This window comes from Mixophyes fleayi, chromosome 9 (assembly GCF_038048845.1).
Source record: "Mixophyes fleayi isolate aMixFle1 chromosome 9, aMixFle1.hap1, whole genome shotgun sequence".
Lineage (NCBI taxonomy): Eukaryota > Metazoa > Chordata > Amphibia > Anura > Limnodynastidae > Mixophyes > Mixophyes fleayi.
In genome coordinates, this window is record NC_134410.1 from 125,505,720 (window position 1) to 125,522,783 (window position 17,064).

Sequence of the window (17,064 nt, forward strand, 5' to 3'; positions counted from 1 at the left end):
TACTTAACACACACTTTATTGAAAGAAGGAAAATAGGGATCACTCGTCGTCCTCGGGAGGTGGCAGCACCAGGGTGGCGGGATCGTAATAGTTTATGTCTATTAGAGGAAGACCCAGCGCCTCCTTCTTCTTTATCTGTCGCTCCGCTTCTGTACGGGCCCAGTGCTTCATCCTGTAGGAAGATGGTGAGAGGGGACAGTCAGAGGAGAGAGAGAGCCAGTGCTGAGTAAGAAGGGGAAGAGAGAGAGCCAGAGAGAGGGCCGAGTAAGAGGTGTGGGGGGTGAGAGAGAGCGCCAGAGAGGGAGAGAGGGGGCCGAGTAAGAGGGGGGGAGAGAGAGAGCCAGAGAGGGCAGAGTAAGAGGGGGGGGGGGGAGAGAGAGAGCCAGAGAGGGCAGAGTAAGAGGGGGGGGGGGGAGAGAGAGCCAGAGAGGGCAGAGTAAGAGGGGGGGAGAGAGAGAGCCAGAGAAGTAGAGAGAGGGCAGAGTAAGAGGGGGGGGGGGGAGAGAGAGAGCCAGAGAGGGCAGAGTAAGAGGGGGGGGGGGGGAGAGAGAGAGCCAGAGAGGGCAGAGTAAGAGGGGGGGAGAGAGAGAGCCAGAGAAGTAGAGAGAGGGCAGAGTAAGAGGGGGGGGGGGAGAGAGAGAGTCAGAGAGGGCAGAGTAAGAGGGGGGGGGGGGGAGAGAGAGAGCCAGAGAGGGCAGAGTAAGAGGGGGGGGAGAGAGAGAGCCAGAGAAGTAGAGAGAGGGCAGAGTAAGAGGGGGGGAGAGAGAGAGCCAGAGAAGTAGAGAGAGGGCAGAGTAAGAGGGGGGGGGGAGAGAGAGAGCCAGAGAAGTAGAGAGAGGGCAGAGTAAGAGGGGGGGGAGAGAGAGAGAGCCAGAGAAGTAGAGAGAGGGCAGAGTAAGAGGGGGGGGGAGAGAGAGAGAGCCAGAGAAGTAGAGAGAGGGCAGAGTAAGAGGGGGGGGAGAGAGAGAGAGCCAGAGAAGTAGAGAGAGGGCAGAGTAAGAGGGGGGGGAGAGAGAGAGAGCCAGAGAAGTAGAGAGAGGGCAGAGTAAGAGGGGGGGGAGAGAGAGAGAGCCAGAGAAGTAGAGAGAGGGCAGAGTAAGAGGGGGGGGAGAGAGAGAGAGCCAGAGAAGTAGAGAGAGGGCAGAGTAAGAGGGGGGGGAGAGAGAGAGCCAGAGAAGTAGAGAGAGGGCAGAGTAAGAGGGGGGGGAGAGAGAGAGAGCCAGAGAAGTAGAGAGAGGGCAGAGTAAGAGGGGGGGGAGAGAGAGAGAGCCAGAGAAGTAGAGAGAGGGCAGAGTAAGAGGGGGGGGAGAGAGAGAGAGCCAGAGAAGTAGAGAGAGGGCAGAGTAAGAGGGGGGGGAGAGAGAGAGAGCCAGAGAAGTAGAGAGAGGGCAGAGTAAGAGGGGGGGGGGGAGAGAGAGAGCCAGAGAAGTAGAGAGAGGGCAGAGTAAGAGGGGGGGGAGAGAGAGAGAGCCAGAGAAGTAGAGAGAGGGCAGAGTAAGAGGGGGGGGGAGAGAGAGAGAGCCAGAGAAGTAGAGAGAGGGCAGAGTAAGAGGGGGGGGAGAGAGAGAGAGCCAGAGAAGTAGAGAGAGGGCAGAGTAAGAGGGGGGGGAGAGAGAGAGAGCCAGAGAAGTAGAGAGAGGGCAGAGTAAGAGGGGGGGGGAGAGAGAGAGACAGAGAAGTAGAGAGAGGGCAGAGTAAGAGGGGGGGGAGAGAGAGAGAGACAGAGAAGTAGAGAGAGGGCAGAGTAAGAGGGGGGGGGAGAGAGAGACAGAGAAGTAGAGAGAGGGCAGAGTAAGAGGGGGGGAGAGAGAGAGCCAGAGAGAGGGCCAAGTAAGAGGGGGGGGGGGGGAGAGAGAGAGAAGAAAAGAGAGGGCCGAGTAAGAGGGGGGGAGAGAGAGAGCCAGAGAGGAAGAGAGAGGGCCGAGTAAGAGGGGGGGGGAGAGAGAGAGACAGAGAAGTAGAGAGAGGGCAGAGTAAGAGGGGGGGGGAGAGAGAGAGAGACAGAGAAGTAGAGAGAGGGCAGAGTAAGAGGGGGGGGGAGAGAGAGAGAGACAGAGAAGTAGAGAGAGGGCAGAGTAAGAGGGGGGGGGAGAGAGAGAGAGACAGAGAAGTAGAGAGAGGGCAGAGTAAGAGGGGGGGGAGAGAGAGCCAGAGAAGAAGAGAGAAGGTCGAGTAAGAGGGGGGGAGAGAGAGAGCCAGAGAGAGGGCCAAGTAAGAGGGGGGGGGGGGGGGGGGGGAGAGAGAGAGAAGAAAAGAGAGGGCCGAGTAAGAGGGGGGGAGAGAGAGAGCCATAGAGAAGAGAGGGTCGAGTAAGAGTGGAGAGAGACAGACAGGAAAATAAAAGTGTATGAATATCAGCGAGGAGACGACAGACAGGCAGTTTGGAATAAAGGGAGCATCAGACTTATACTATAACTAACTAGAGATATGGTAACGGCCGCCTGACCTCACCATAGTGGATTTGAGCCTGGCTCAGTTTGGTGAATCCTGCAGCGTGAGGTGGGGACGCTGCGCGGTCACCATCATCTTACTAGGAGGGATTAAATGAAAGTATTCCCAATGCCGGTATATTCTGGGGAACCTGCAGATCCCGAGAAGCGTAAAGAGGACCCGGCAGAGGGTATAATTTTGGGAGAATGAATATCAAGGTTGAGGATAAATAAAGGATCAGAAACGAAAGCCGGGGGGGGTCTCCAGGCATCGGGGACGAGCTCCATTCCAAGTGAGAGAATTATTAAACACTTTCTCTATTTCTGGAAGACGCTGACACTCATTAAAACGTATCAACAGAATCCTCACCTCCTATGTGAGCCTCAGCCAAAACATATCAAACTCCCACGGAGAGCCGGAAAACCGCAAACCCCCAACCCCCACCCCGACACCTTACACATCCCGCCCCCAACAAGGATATCACACGGCTTCGGGATCTCACTGGCTGGGCAGAGGGTAGACACAGTGTGTGGAGGCGAGCGCTCGCAGAGCAGATCCCAGGATGGAGGACAATAGGAAGGGGGGTAAGGGCAATTTACTCTCCAAAGGCTGCACCACAGGGTGCACGCTGCCCGCAAGGCAGATCTGTACCTGGTATTGGCATGTTAGGGGGATGGCGAGTGCTACAACAGAAGACGGGCGTTGTGTGGATGGGACACATGCTGTATGGGTGGGGTAGGTACTATCTGGGCACTTGTCTGCCTGGACAAGTACAGTGAAGAGATGGGTAACCCTTAGGTCTCGGACAGAAAGGGGCACAGAACACCCTGTGAGAAGAGGCCTGAGGGTCACCTGTCTTGCTGGATGGGTATAGCGGCATAAAGAAGAGTTTGTTGGGTGCGCTGAGGGGGGGGGGGATTCTAGGCCAGAAACGCAGCGATTATGGACAGAGCCGCTATCAGGGTCCTGGGGTCCCGGTCTGTGCGTATTAATGTGCAATGTTAGGAGAGAGATGGGGTGAGACAGGCTACTCTGTTGTTTTCTTCCAGCTCAGCACGAAGATAAATAATTGATCAGTGCTCATTAGACGGCTCCCTCAGGAAGTGTGGACTGTGCTGTACAACCAGCTCAGCCCTCACCTGAATTATAACACTAATCACTCCCTGGGCCAGACGAGCCAACATACGTCTGTATCACGAGGACGGTGACACTGACAGACGGGACATGATTCCTACATCTGTCCCCTCGTCCCAGTTAGCAGACCCTGCTCCAGTAGTCTCCTGAACAAGCAATTAGCGGCTAAATATAGTCACTCCTCAGCCACACGGGTCCACAGGGGTTTGTTTCAAATCTATGCACCCCCCCAACTGGGGCAGAGGAAGGGGAGGGGGGGACTTCTGTCACTCTGGTGACAGCGACAGCTAGATGGAGCATTATCTGCAAGTTTCTGTCAGGAGAAGACTTATAACTGCAATATATTCTCCCCCTCAGACATGACTAAGTGATGGGGATATGAATGCTGAGGGAATAGCTGAGGTTTATTGTATTTGGAGTGCAGGGAGGGAGTGCGGGGGGGATAGAACGAGGTTAGACAGGGAGAGAAGAGAGTGGAGAAGAGGGGAAAGAAACAAAACAACAACACACATATCATGAATGAAGCAACTCACCCCCTGGGTGGCAGGTAATATACCAGGACGGTCCCCAGCACAAGACAAAGGGAGACTCCAGTGAAAAAGACCGCCCGCATGTTCTGGACATCTGCTGTCGGGTCCTCGCTGAATCCGTGCCAGTCCGGGTTCTAGGGCAAAGGAGGAGATTGAGGGCAACAAGATAGGAAGGGGGTAATTAAAATATAAGGAAAGGGTGTGTGAGCATGCAGGGGAGAGGAAGGAAGCAGGACAGGTGCACAGGTGGAGGCGAAGGAGGACGAGAGAGGGGGGCACAAAAGATGGGCGTACAAGAGACGGGCGTAAGATAAAATGGGCAAATAGAGAAAGCGTTAAAAACGACAAAGATGGGGAAGGAAAGTGTTCAAAGAGGAATTAAAAAAAATGCAGGGTAGGGATTAGTTTGGGGGAAGAGTAAGAAAAACAGGTGGGGGGGAGGGTGGAGATAAAACAAAACATTGGTGTAAGAAAGCCAAATAACAATTAACATTTGTTGGAGTTCACAATAACAACACGTTTTACAACAGCTCGGCTAACACACAACATTTTAGAGCGCAAGCTCTTGGGGCCAGCAGTAGCACAGCCCCCATCGCACGGGCAGACAGAGGACATGAAAGCACCAGGCACTGTTATCACACAAGAGGAGAGGGGAGAGGAGCCTGTGCAGCCCGGGAACAAAGGAGGAAAACTAATGATGAGGCGGCAGACAATAGAGGCCGGCAGGAGAGAATAGCATCAGAAGCTTGAAGAACGTAACAGTGCAGGAAGGAGGGCGCAAGAAAAGTACAAAAACATATAGAAATGTCAGTGTGTGTGTGTGTGTGTGTGCGCGAGTGTGTGTGTGAGGGGGGGGGGGGGGGGGTGATCAGAAGGTGGGAATGTGTATGAAGAGGAGCAAGCGGAGGTGTAAGATCCACATCAATCGCTCTCATGACAGGCGGCATAAGGTGTACACAGACTGCCCTCTGCTGGGAGAACGCAGGAATGACAACACAAAATTGAAAGCAGCTTAACAGCAGGAGACGGACATTAATAAAACACAGACGTTGTATTAGTCTCATTATTTTTGGTACATTTACATTACAGACAAAATGATCAGTAGAGTTATCATCTCCACCTCGATAAACCCTAAATTGTGACCCACAAGGGGATCCAAGACCCCCAGTCTGACAGGACCCTATGATGGATAAGACAAGGACAGAACCGGATAGACCGCGGTTGCTTGGTACCACAGCGGTGTGTGTTCAAATCAGTAAATATATATAGGAAGTGGACATTTAAAGAACCACCGAGTGGCAATACTGACATTGTGCAGATGTCAACCATGAACGTAAACTACTCTCTTCATACGAGTCAGAAAGCTGATGCTGCAGGCACTTGAGATGCTGTGACATCACTGGCCCCGCCCAGTGTACGAATCCACCAACCAAGTCTACAAAGCTATCCAACAACTTTGAGCCCCTTGATGATGTCACAGCAGCTCAAATGCCTGCAGAACGGTGGCCATAGGAACACTGGTTATTTCAGGTATATTATACAGTTTCCACCACCTTAGGTGACTAATTTATTGGTTTGTACATACCCTCCCGGAACTTTTACAAAATACTTTGCCTTTCCAATTTTACTTCATTCCGAGTTTTGCAGCCATGTTTCTATATCATCAGCTTTTTCTTTTCATTGCCCTGGGGTACAAATGCTACTCTCTGGAAGAAAACGTAGTCTATGCAGAAAACACAGCAGATCTGTCTCTCCCTGAAGCACAATCCATTGTTCTCAGAAGACTATTCCAGACAGGCCATCTAGCAAGGGAGGTTCTGTGGGAATAACAGCTCATCTTCACTCCCCTCTCCAACCCCCCCTAGTCCAGCACCGACCAATGATTAAGAGGAATAGACCCAGGGGTTTGCCTAGGGAGGGGAAAACACCCTAGATCGGCGGTTCCTAAACTGTGCGCCCGCGGCTCCCAGGGGTGCCGCGGGCCAGCCATTAAAAAAACCCAAACAGAAACACTTACCAATGCGCGCGACGCCGGGACCCAGCATCCTCCTCTCTCATGCAGCTGTCATATCAGCGACAGCTGCTGCGTGAGAGAGGAGGATGCTGGGTCCCGGCGCCGCGCAGATTGGTAAGTGTTTCTGTTTGTTTTTTTTATGGCTGGCGCACGGCAGAGGGGGCAAAGTGACCGCGTGACAGGAGGGGGACAGAGGAGAGTGACCGCGTGACAGGAGGGGGACAGCGTGACAGGAGGGGGACAGCGTGACCGGAGGGGGACAGCGTGACCGGAGGGGGACAGCGTGACCGGAGGGGGACAGCGTGACCGGAGGGGGACAGAGGAGAGGGACAGCGTGACCGGAGGGGGACAGAGGAGAGGGACAGCGTGACCGGAGGGGGACAGAGGAGAGGGACAGCGTGACCGGAGGGGGACAGAGGAGAGGGACAGCGTGACCGGAGGGGGACAGAGGAGAGGGACAGCGTGACCGGAGGGGGACAGAGGAGAGGGACAGCGTGACCGGAGGGGGACAGAGGAGAGGGACAGCGTGACCGGAGGGGGACAGAGGACCTGGGACAGCTTGACAGAGGGCAGAGGACCTGGGACAGCTTGACAGAGGGCAGAGGAGCTGGGACAGCTTGACAGAGGGCAGAGGAGCTGGGACAGCTTGACAGAGGGCAGAGGAGCTGGGACAGCTTGACAGAGGGCAGAGGAGCTGGGACAGCTTGACAGAGGGCAGAGGAGCTGGGACAGCTTGACAGAGGGCAGAGGAGCTGGGACAGCTTGACAAAGGGCAGAGGAGCTGGGACAGCGTAGCAGAGGAGGGGGACAGAGGGCAGAGGAGCTGGGACAGCATGACAGAGGGCAGAGGAGGGGGACAGCTTGACAGAGGGCAGAGGAGCTGGGACAGCGTGAGAGGGGCAGATAAGGGGGACAGTGGGCAGAGGAGGAGGACAGCGTGAGAGGGGCAGATAAGGGGGACAGTGGGCAGAGGAGGAGGACAGCGTGAGAGGGGCAGTGGAGGGGGACAGTGGGCAGAGGAGGAGGACAGCGTGAGAGAAGCAGTGGAGGGGGACATCATGACCGGAGGGAGACAGCGTGACAGAGGGCAGTAGAGGGGGGACAGCGTGACAGAGGGCAGAGGAGGGGGGACAGCGTGACAGAGGGCAGAGGAGGGGGGACAGCGTGACAGAGGGCAGAGGAGGGGGGACAGCGTGACAGAGGGCAGAGGAGGGGGGACAGCGTGACAGAGGGCAGAGGAGGGGGGACAGCGTGACAGAGGGCAGAGGAGGGGGGACAGCGTGACAGAGGAGGGGGGGCAGCGTGGCAGAGGAGGGGGGGCAGCGTGACAGAGGGCAGAGGGGGAAAGAGTGTCTGGATGCAGAGGGGGCATTTTTGCATACAACTAAATAAGCATTTCTGTCCTGACCTAAATACTTATTACAATTTTTTGACCCAACTACTTCTAAAACAGGACTGCTCGGTAATTATTTTGGAGGGGTGCCTTAAAAAAAATTATGGAGACTCTAAGGGTGCCGCGAACTGCAAAAGTTTGGGAACCACTGCCCTAGATATAAGGAGCCACTCTGGGGGGGGGGGGGGGGGGGGCTGTTCATTCTGGGATTTCATTCATGGAAGGTGCAAGATCTGGTTTTGAGCTGTCATTCTCTACCAGAGTCTACATATGGGTCATCAAGTCTGGACAGTCAGGTGACTAACTCCTTAAGCTAGTGGGTAAGGGACAGATGATGGGGTAAATGTATCATACTGCGCTTTGTACAAGTTGCCAGGAATTGGCGAGATGACAGCTAAAATTTAAAGCGGCGCTGCCTTGTAAAGGGAAGTTTCCCTTTACAAGGCAGCGCCGCTTTAAATTTTAGCTGTCATCTCGCCGATTTCCGGCGACTTGTACAAAGCGCAGTATGATACATTTACCCCGATGTGGTAAACCTGCCTGGCATTTATTTACTGTATGTACATAATATTCTAGTGTTGTTTGTATGACAATAAATATACTGTTGTACTTTTCTAGCTGCATTTGTCTGAGTGACTGTACGAATCCTAGAAGGTAAATTTCAAGTCACTGAGATGTATCTGCGCTTCCTCTAAATGCAGCTTTACCAATCTAAACAGGATATACACTTCCTAAAGAAAATATTGTAAAGTAAAAATGTTAGAGACTTCAAGCGCTCTTAGTGTTACAACATAGGTAAAAATAAATGGAAGATAAATAAATTATACTTATATTCATTGAAGATCAGATTCCTCTCAGATGAAATTCATTCTCCATAGGGTATCATATAAAAAAATAAAAATAATAAAGGAACAACATAGCATAATATCGTTTGATATAACAAATATGGCAAATCGTGAACAATAAACAAGGAAGACAAAAAATATTGTTCCTTAAGATCCTCTGGAGTGAGTTCTTGTTAAACCCCTAATGGGGATACACTTATAATAATAATCTTGTTTATTGTTCACTATTTGCTATATTTCTTATATCAAACAATATTATGCTATGTTGTTCCTTTATTATTTTTATTTTTTTATATGATTCCCTATGGAGAATGAATTTCATCTGAGAGGAATCTGATCTTCAATGAATATAAGTATAATTTATTTATCTTCCATTTATTTTTACCTATGTTGTAACACTAAGAGCGCTTGAAGTCTCTAACATTTTTACTCTACAATAGGATCCTAGAAGGTACTGGGTAGACTTTCCTGGCGTAGGAAGGCACCCGTGGGTGGCCAGCCAGTGTGAAGTGGGTAGCATTGGGCCAAATAATCCTGGTATCTTCACAGAGGGCATAAGGAAACAAAATTTTACCTGAAAGTGAGGAGGCCCTATCAAATAATTCTGTTTGCAGAAACATGGCCACCAAAATATATTATCCCTAACCTACATGTACACAGTATATAATAATATTTCAACTTCAGGGCAATACAGGAGAAAATTCATATTTCTTCCTCATCCTCTGTTTATATAGCGCCACCAACTCCGCATCGCTGTACAAAGAATATTTGTCAATCACATCAGTCCGTGCATCATTGGAGCGAACAGTCTAAATTTCCTTACTACACAAACACACTAAGGGGAATTTTGTCATCAAAAACCAACCAGTATGTTGTTAAAGGCAAACACCTCAGCGCTGTGAGACAGAAACCACTGAGCCACCACGCTGCACAAGTAAACGTCAATAAACCGCGTTGTATAACCCAAAGCAACAGTGCGTATATTATAGGGGGGGGGGGTCATCTTCCATTAACCCACTTATACAGTGTGTAGAAAAAGAAGATATATAGGAGAGGGGTGAACCACGTAGGGGACGGAGCTGCCACGTGGTCTGTGTAGAGACAGGATCGTAATTCACTTTGGAAAGACATGTAGTGATATATCAGACAAGAAGTGGCTCCTCCATGCTGCTGGATCTCTCCCGGATCAAGGGGACTGAGTGGGCAATGAAGTCGGGTGAAAGAGTTTGAGGAGCGAGTTGAATGGATGAGAGGGGGGTAGAGGAGCGAGATGAATGGAGGCCAGGGGAAGGGGGACAGAGGAGCGAGATGAATGGAGGCGAGGGGAAGGGGGACAGAGGAGCGAGATGAATGGAGGCGAGGGGAAGGGGGACAGAGGAGCGAGATGAATGGAGGCGAGGGGGGTGGGATAAAGGAGAAAGATTAATGAAGACGAGGGGTAGGGGGTAGAGGAGCGAGAGTTGAATAAGTACTGAGGTTATTATCTTTTATTTATAAGGCGCTACGAAGGTTCCGCAGACCTGTACATAGGAGGTTACATTATAGAACAAAACTAAACTGCTAATATAAATACAAACAAAATTTAACTTACAATTCAAAAAATGACAGAATTACGTGAGGAAAGCAATGAGAGGACCCTGCACGTGAGCTTACATTCTACAGGGGATGGGAGGACACAGAGAGGGTGACAGAGGAAGTAGAGGGGTTATGATGTGAATTGAAGGTGGTGTATGTACATAGGATGTTTTAGGGTTTCGGTTACCAGGTTCTGTGCACACCGAGTAATCCATCACACAGTGCAAGTAATATACAGCACAGTGTTGAAACTCATACAGTATAGAGGGTGGGTATATATGTGTGTGCGTGTATATACAGGGCAGAACGGTGGCTCAGTGGTTAGCACTTCTACCTCACAGCACTGGGGTCATGAGTTTGATTCCTTATCTGTGTGGAATTTATATTCTCCCCATGTTTGCTCCCACACTCTAAAAACCTACTGGTAGGTTAATTGGCTGCTATTAAATTGAGCTTAGTGTCTGTGTATTAGGGAATTTAACCTGTAAGCCCCAATGGGGCAGGGACTGATGTGAATGAGAGCTCTGTACAGCGCTGCGGAATTAGTAGCGCTATATAAATAGATGAAGAGATAAGAGTATATACAATGTATATAGGGGGCGGCTCACATCATATAGTGTATATAGGATAGGGTATATGGGAGAGGTACCACCTCATAGTGTACACAGGATAGTGTATGTTGGGGCTCACATCGTACTGTGTACCCTGGATAGTGCATATTACCTCATACAGTGTATATGGAATGGGGGGGTCTCACCTCATGCAGTGTACATAGGATAGGGTATATTGGGGAGGGGGAGTCACCTCATACAGTGTACATAGGATAGGGTATATTGGGGAGGGGGAGTCACCTCATACAGTGTACATAGGATAGGGTATATTGGGGAGGGGGAGTCACCTCATACAGTGTATATAGGATAGGGTATATTGGGGAGGGGGAGTCACCTCATGCAGTGTATATAGGACAGGGTATATTGGGGAGGGGGGAGTCACCTCATACAGTGTACATAGGACAGGGTATATTGGGGAGGGGCGGTCACCTCATACAGTGTACATAGGATAGGGTATATTGGGGAGGGGGGAGTCACCTCATACAGTGTACATAGGACAGGGTATATTGGGGAGGGGGGAGTCACCTCATACAGTGTACATAGGATAGGGTATATTGGGGAGGGGGGAAGTCACCTCATACAGTGTACATAGGACAGGGTATATTGGGGAGGGGGGAGTCACCTCATACAGTGTACATAGGACAGGGTATATTGGGGAGGGGGGAGTCACCTCATACAGTGTACATAGGACAGGGTATATTGGGGAGGGGGAGTCACCTCATACAGTGTACATAAGGAGGGGGTCACCTCATACAGTGTACATAGGATAGGGTATATTGGGGAGGGGGGGGGGGGGTCACCTCATACAGTGTATATAGGATAGGGTATATTGGGGAGGGGGGAGTCACCTCATACAGTGTACATAGGATAGGGTATATTGGGGAGGGGGAGTCTCACCTCATACAGAGTACATAAGGAGGGAGTCACCTCAAACAGAGTATATAGGATTGGGAGGGGGTCATCTTATACAGAGTACATAAGGGGGGGGGGTCACCTCATACAGTGTATATAGGATTATTCTTTTTTTTTTGGGGGGGGGGGGGTCTTACCCTCTCATAGGAATGGGACATATCCTCTTCATGGTCGTCGTGGCCGTGCTCCGTGACGGTGGACACGGGGGCTTTGGAGGCAAGGCCGGGGCTGGTGTGGAGGCTCTGCACCCGGGGAGCCCGCAGGAGCCGAGAGGCCCCGGAGAGACGCAGCGCCCGCAGACACAAGGGCATCGCCATGATTAGTCTGCCCAGAAAGTGTCCACAGCAATCACCGGAAGGGGCGGATCTCACGCCTCCACCCGACCAATCAGCGTCCGGGATTCTGGATGAGCCTAAATCTTATTTGCTGTCACAAAGCACCGCCCTCTAATCAATAACCCCTGTCAGTGTGTGCACCAATCAGAGGCATAATCCCTTTCAGGTCTTTCTGCAGCCGCCGCCATCTTTACTTTGGGCACCAGTATTCACTAAACACTAACATGAATTATGACAGGAATATCCGACTCCCTGATGCCCAAACTGATCCATTTGCCATGGGCAGAGCTCTATACTTGTCCTTACGCACCAATGTCTCCATTAAAATGACCTTGAGGTATATTTACTAAACTGTAGGTTTGAAAAAGTGGAGATGTTGCCTATAGCAACCAATCAGATTCTAGCTCATTTATTTAGTACATTCTACAAAATGACAGCTAGAATCTGATTGGTTGCTATAGGCAACATCTCCACTTTTTCAAGCCTGCAGTTTAGTACTTATACCCCCTGGGCTTTTATTCTTCTTAACAACATCAATCATTTAAGTCAGTCCAGGAAAAAATAAATCAGGATATTAATGTAAAACAAGTGGAAACTCTGTGCCCAGGTAAATCACATGGGCATGAAAGCATGATGTTACATTTATTACTATCCTGTTAATTATACATGCAAGTCACACAGAGGTTTCATAAAAACATTTTATTTCACAGACGGTATTTCACAGATAATGAATGAGCAGAGCAAACTGTACATGGTTTAAATACACAGCATTTTGTGGGGACACAGTGTTCTTATTCCAGCTGTTTATTGCGAGAGGCCTCTGCATTGGCCCTCAGCACGGCCCCCGGACTGGGGTACGGTCGCTGCTGAAAGAGGGGTCCTGCAGCCGTGGTGTCGGCACCGGTCTTGGCCTCATTTCTTTTGGGCAGTCCGGTAGACCAGGTACCCCTAGAACAGAGAAGACAGCTCCTGTTAGCAGGAATGCATATTACCACGCGTTTCATTTTATTACTTTGTTGGATGACAAGTCACACTGACCACAATACATTAGAGCAAAGTATTCCCAATATTATATACATATCTGGGCTCTCTGTGTACAAGTACCATGGCAGTGAGATAGCTCCCGCAAGCTGAGGTTGTAAGACGTATGCATAAAACACACGTAGCTGAAGCCTTTCTTTTTTTTTTGTATTTAGTTTAATTCCACTGTAAACGATTTACAGATTTTCTCAGTCAGACCTTTACTACTTAATCGGCTGGGATCTGCCCCAGTGTGCAACAGAATAAATCCTAGAAGACTGTGGCTATAGGGGCTGTAGGATTCGTGAACAAATTAATTCTTCGTTTACAATTTAAAGAAAAAACGTCCCTCATTCTCTTGAGAGAAGATTTTCCTATCGACGGCTTCATATTAAAATGCAACCGAGGGTCAGGTGGTGTAGAAAGATCCTAAACATGCTTTCAAACATGACCGATTTCAAAGTGAATTCAGTAATAAACGTAAATAATCACCTTCAGAAAAAAAATAAACAAATGCAGTTATTGTCATTGGAACATAAAACACTATTCAGGCTGAAATGGGTCATTTTGGAAGATTGCTCCCAAGTGTTGCACCCCCTGGTGGTTAAATACTGGATGAATCCACAGCCCTAAATTTCCAATTCTCCACACACTGCTACCTGCAGAAATTTTAAACGCTCTATAGGGTGGGTGCAGCTCTGTCATATGGTCTGTGCCAGAGGGGAATGAAATTTTCAAAACCGTTCCGGGGAATGTTTGCAAAGCTCCGCGTTTCACACATTTCTCGGGCGGAATTTGTCCGCAATCGATTCGTCAGGAATTCCCTCATCATTTTTCATCTGTCTGGACTATTACCGCAACTCAGAGCAGAATAAATTGACACTACGGTCATCCCGACTCTATTTAGACTATAAAGTCTGCGAAATGCGTAATTCCCAAACACAGCGGGAGTTGCCATTCTGTGGAACAACGAAGCAAAAGTCTCACTCAAAAGATCGCTTAGCTGGGACTTCACGGCTTTGCGAACTGCCCTGATCCGCTGCTAAATTCTATTTGCAAATTGTAAGCTTGCGAGCAACGCCCTGTCACCTCATTGTCCGCCTGTTAATAGCGAGTCTTGTATTATTACATTGTTTGATCTTAATTGTAAAGCTATGTGGAGTACAGCAACGTGATATAAGTAAATGGATAACGGCACATACCGTCTAACAGTCGAAATTAAAAAAAAATAGGGACATTTATTGGTAAACACTGAAATCGGCCCACACCATGCACTAATTGCTAAGTGTGACCTACCCATAAATCATTAGGTTCTACATTTTTCCTCCGTGGAAATCTGGAGTTGTCCACAAAGAGGGATATTTACGTGGTATTTTATAGTCTCCCAGTGAATTTGCTGCAATCGCCTCAGTGATGTCACTGGTTCCTAGTGAATTGATAGGCTGCAGCCCACCAAACTAAAGTATTGTTTTTTGGTCTATATTGGAGGAGTTGCAGACAAAGGGGTTCCTCTCTGCACCTCTAGGGGAACTGCCACTGTGGACTGAGGTCGGCATTTTGATTTCCCCAAAAAAACTGTATTAAAAAAAAAAAAAAAAAAAAAACACAAGCCAAGTATTTTTTCACCATAGTGTTGAATTAAAGGGAAAATATACCCTAGAAGTTCAAATTTGCTCTCAATTTTGTAAATGTTCCAGTAAAGCACATGGAGAAAGTTTAGACTGCGCACCACCCCTAGCTACATATTTCTGGTTATTTTTATTTTTTTTAATGACAGAAAGGAAAATAAAGAGGATAAATTTATACTGTTCACTTTCAAACAAAAATTCCATAAGGAAAAACGATTTGGGTAATGGAAACCCTTCATCCAGGAGGTGCAGCAAAGGTCACAGCCTGGAAGATAACTTACATTGCTGCGATCGAGGCGTTTGGCACAACTCAGCATAGTCTACGTCAGAAAACTTCAGTCTCTGAGCTGTGCACGGTGGTGAAGGTGCAGGAATCATCGAGGGCGACTTTCTTACCAGATTACAGCAAGAAAAATATGTGTACATTACCTTGGGGCATCAGAGTAAGCACTGGGGTCCATCGGATCAATCTCCTCTTCTTTCCTCCCTGGGACAAAAAAATAACACACTAGTCAGAATCAGATGCAACTCCGCTTCCAGAAATCAGAAACAAAATTTCCGGCAGAGCCACCTTTTTTGGATTTAGGATACGGCGCCAGTTCCTCACGTCTAATATGTCTCCTCTCTTTCACTTCCTCCCGCTCTATCCTCTCCACCTTCTCCGGCCTCTCCTCCACCTCTGAAAAGGGAAGACAGCAATGAATAAAATAGTCCTATAGACTGACAAAGAGACAGAAAGGGCGACTGAGACAGAAATCACCTTTGTGCTTGGAGGAAGTGGTTTTGGTGATGACGGCGTTGGGGTCGTGTGGGGATAACCAAGACACCACCTCCGTCTCCACGTTCCAGTAATAGGGGAGGCCGCTGAAGCGGAAGGGGGGAAAGAAGAAAGGACAATGTAATTTAAACTCAAAGGGCTAGATTTACTAAACTGCTGATTTGAGAAAGTGGAGATATAGCAACCAATCAGATTCTAGTTATCATTTATTTAGTGCATTCTACAAAAATGACAGCTAGAATCTGATTGGTTGCCATAGGCAACATCTCCACTTTTTCAAAGCCGCAGTTTAGTAAATATACCTCAAAGACTGCTGCTAGTGAATTTGTCTGATTAGGACTGTGAAAAGGAATAACAACGAATAAGTACACAGTTCGTCAACAAAAAGATTACTATTATCACTGGACATGAACACTAAATTAGCACAGAGGTCATTATAATCCCCAGAGAGGGTCACTACATTAGCATGGACACAAACACAGCCCCTTACAAGTTTTTAAAAAGGGACTCACCATATTGGGTCAAACACTTTGTACCAGTTGGGAGGGAGATTTTCTATTCGAGTGCCCTCATAATCCACGTGGTCATCATCATAGTCCTCAGCGATGACCTCTTCTGCCGTCTCTGAGAGGGGGAACACAACACAGATGGCAGTTTAGCAACTGTGATTCCTCCTGTGCAGGAAGTATCAGAGGAGAGGGTGCTAGAAAGTCATCCATCAGACTAACAGCTGCTCACCTGCTTCAACATGCTTAAGGATCCCTCTTTTTGCTAATCGGGCTTGAAGGGTCAATGGAAGAGGCATTGCGAGTCACCAACCTGCCAGGCATAGTACAATATTCTCATTTATCCATAAAGCACCAAATTAATACGCAGCTCTGTACATTAAGGGGATCTAGACTGTGATAAAATTAAAAGGACCATAACACAAAACAGAAGGTAGAGATAGATGTGACTAAGTTAGCTTACAATTTAAAAGGTGTGGGAAACAGTAGATAAAGTATAGAGTGGAATAGCAACTGTAGCTGGTGGTGAGAAAAGGGTGTGTGGCTATTATATAAAGTCAGAGCATTTTCAACAATCATCATCATCTATTTATATAGCGCCACCAATTCCTCAGCGCTGTACAGAGATCTCATTCACATCAGTCCCTGCCCCATTGGAGCTTACAGTCTAAATCCCCTAACATACACACACACACAGACCGAGAGAGACTAAGGGCAATTTAATAGCAGCCAATTAACCTACCAGTATGTTTTTGGAGTGTGGGAGGAAACCCACGCAAACACGGGGAGAATATACAAACTCCACACAGATAAGGCCATGGTCGGGAATTGAACTCAGGACCTCAGTGCTGTGAGGCAGAAGTGCTAACCACTGAGCCACCCTGCTGCCCAATAAATTCAGCCAATGGTGGCTGGCATTTATGTGCAGCTACTGGTTGTGTGGTACGGTCTAAATGAGTAGAGACAGTGGAAAGTGGAGCTATACAAAGCTTCATAATAAACTGATATATATATATATATATATATATATATATATATATATATATTACAGATACATAGATATGGGAGATAAGAGTCACAGAAAGATACAGGATTTCCCAGCTAGACCACCTATCACCCTCCATCTGCTGTGGAACTACAAATCCCACAATGCCCTTCCTGCCCCTGGCTCTATCTGGCCGGGAACGCTGGGACTTGTAGTTCCACAGCATCAGCCACACAGGTATAACACACAGCCCTCCTCACCTCGGTCCGTTCTCCTCCTCTCTGGTGGGAGAGATAGAGTCCTCGCTTGATGACGTCACTGACACGCAGAGCGGTGCGTTCCAGGCCTCGCTTCCGGTGCGCGTCGCT

General features: G+C 48.7%; 2 protein-coding genes across 2 annotated transcripts; both read right to left on the reverse strand.

Annotated features, from left to right (window-relative positions):
- NDUFB11 (NADH:ubiquinone oxidoreductase subunit B11) lies at positions 1–11,801 on the reverse strand. Its single transcript, XM_075185591.1, has 3 exons — positions 11,582–11,801; positions 4,098–4,228; positions 1–172 (listed from the first exon to the last, which is right to left on the reverse strand). The coding sequence occupies exons 1-3, from the start codon at positions 11,759–11,761 to the stop codon at positions 40–42; spliced, it is 444 nt and encodes a 147-aa protein (XP_075041692.1). The 5' UTR covers positions 11,762–11,801; the 3' UTR covers positions 1–39.
- Positions 11,802–12,459: 658 nt separating this feature from the next.
- Positions 12,460–17,059, reverse strand: PQBP1 (polyglutamine binding protein 1). Its single transcript, XM_075185597.1, has 7 exons — positions 16,957–17,059; positions 15,944–16,024; positions 15,718–15,829; positions 15,188–15,291; positions 14,999–15,106; positions 14,857–14,914; positions 12,460–12,727 (listed from the first exon to the last, which is right to left on the reverse strand). Exons 2-7 carry the CDS (start codon positions 16,008–16,010, stop codon positions 12,571–12,573), a joined length of 606 nt encoding a protein of 201 aa, XP_075041698.1. The 5' UTR covers positions 16,011–16,024; positions 16,957–17,059; the 3' UTR covers positions 12,460–12,570.
- Positions 17,060–17,064: the final 5 nt, after the last annotated feature.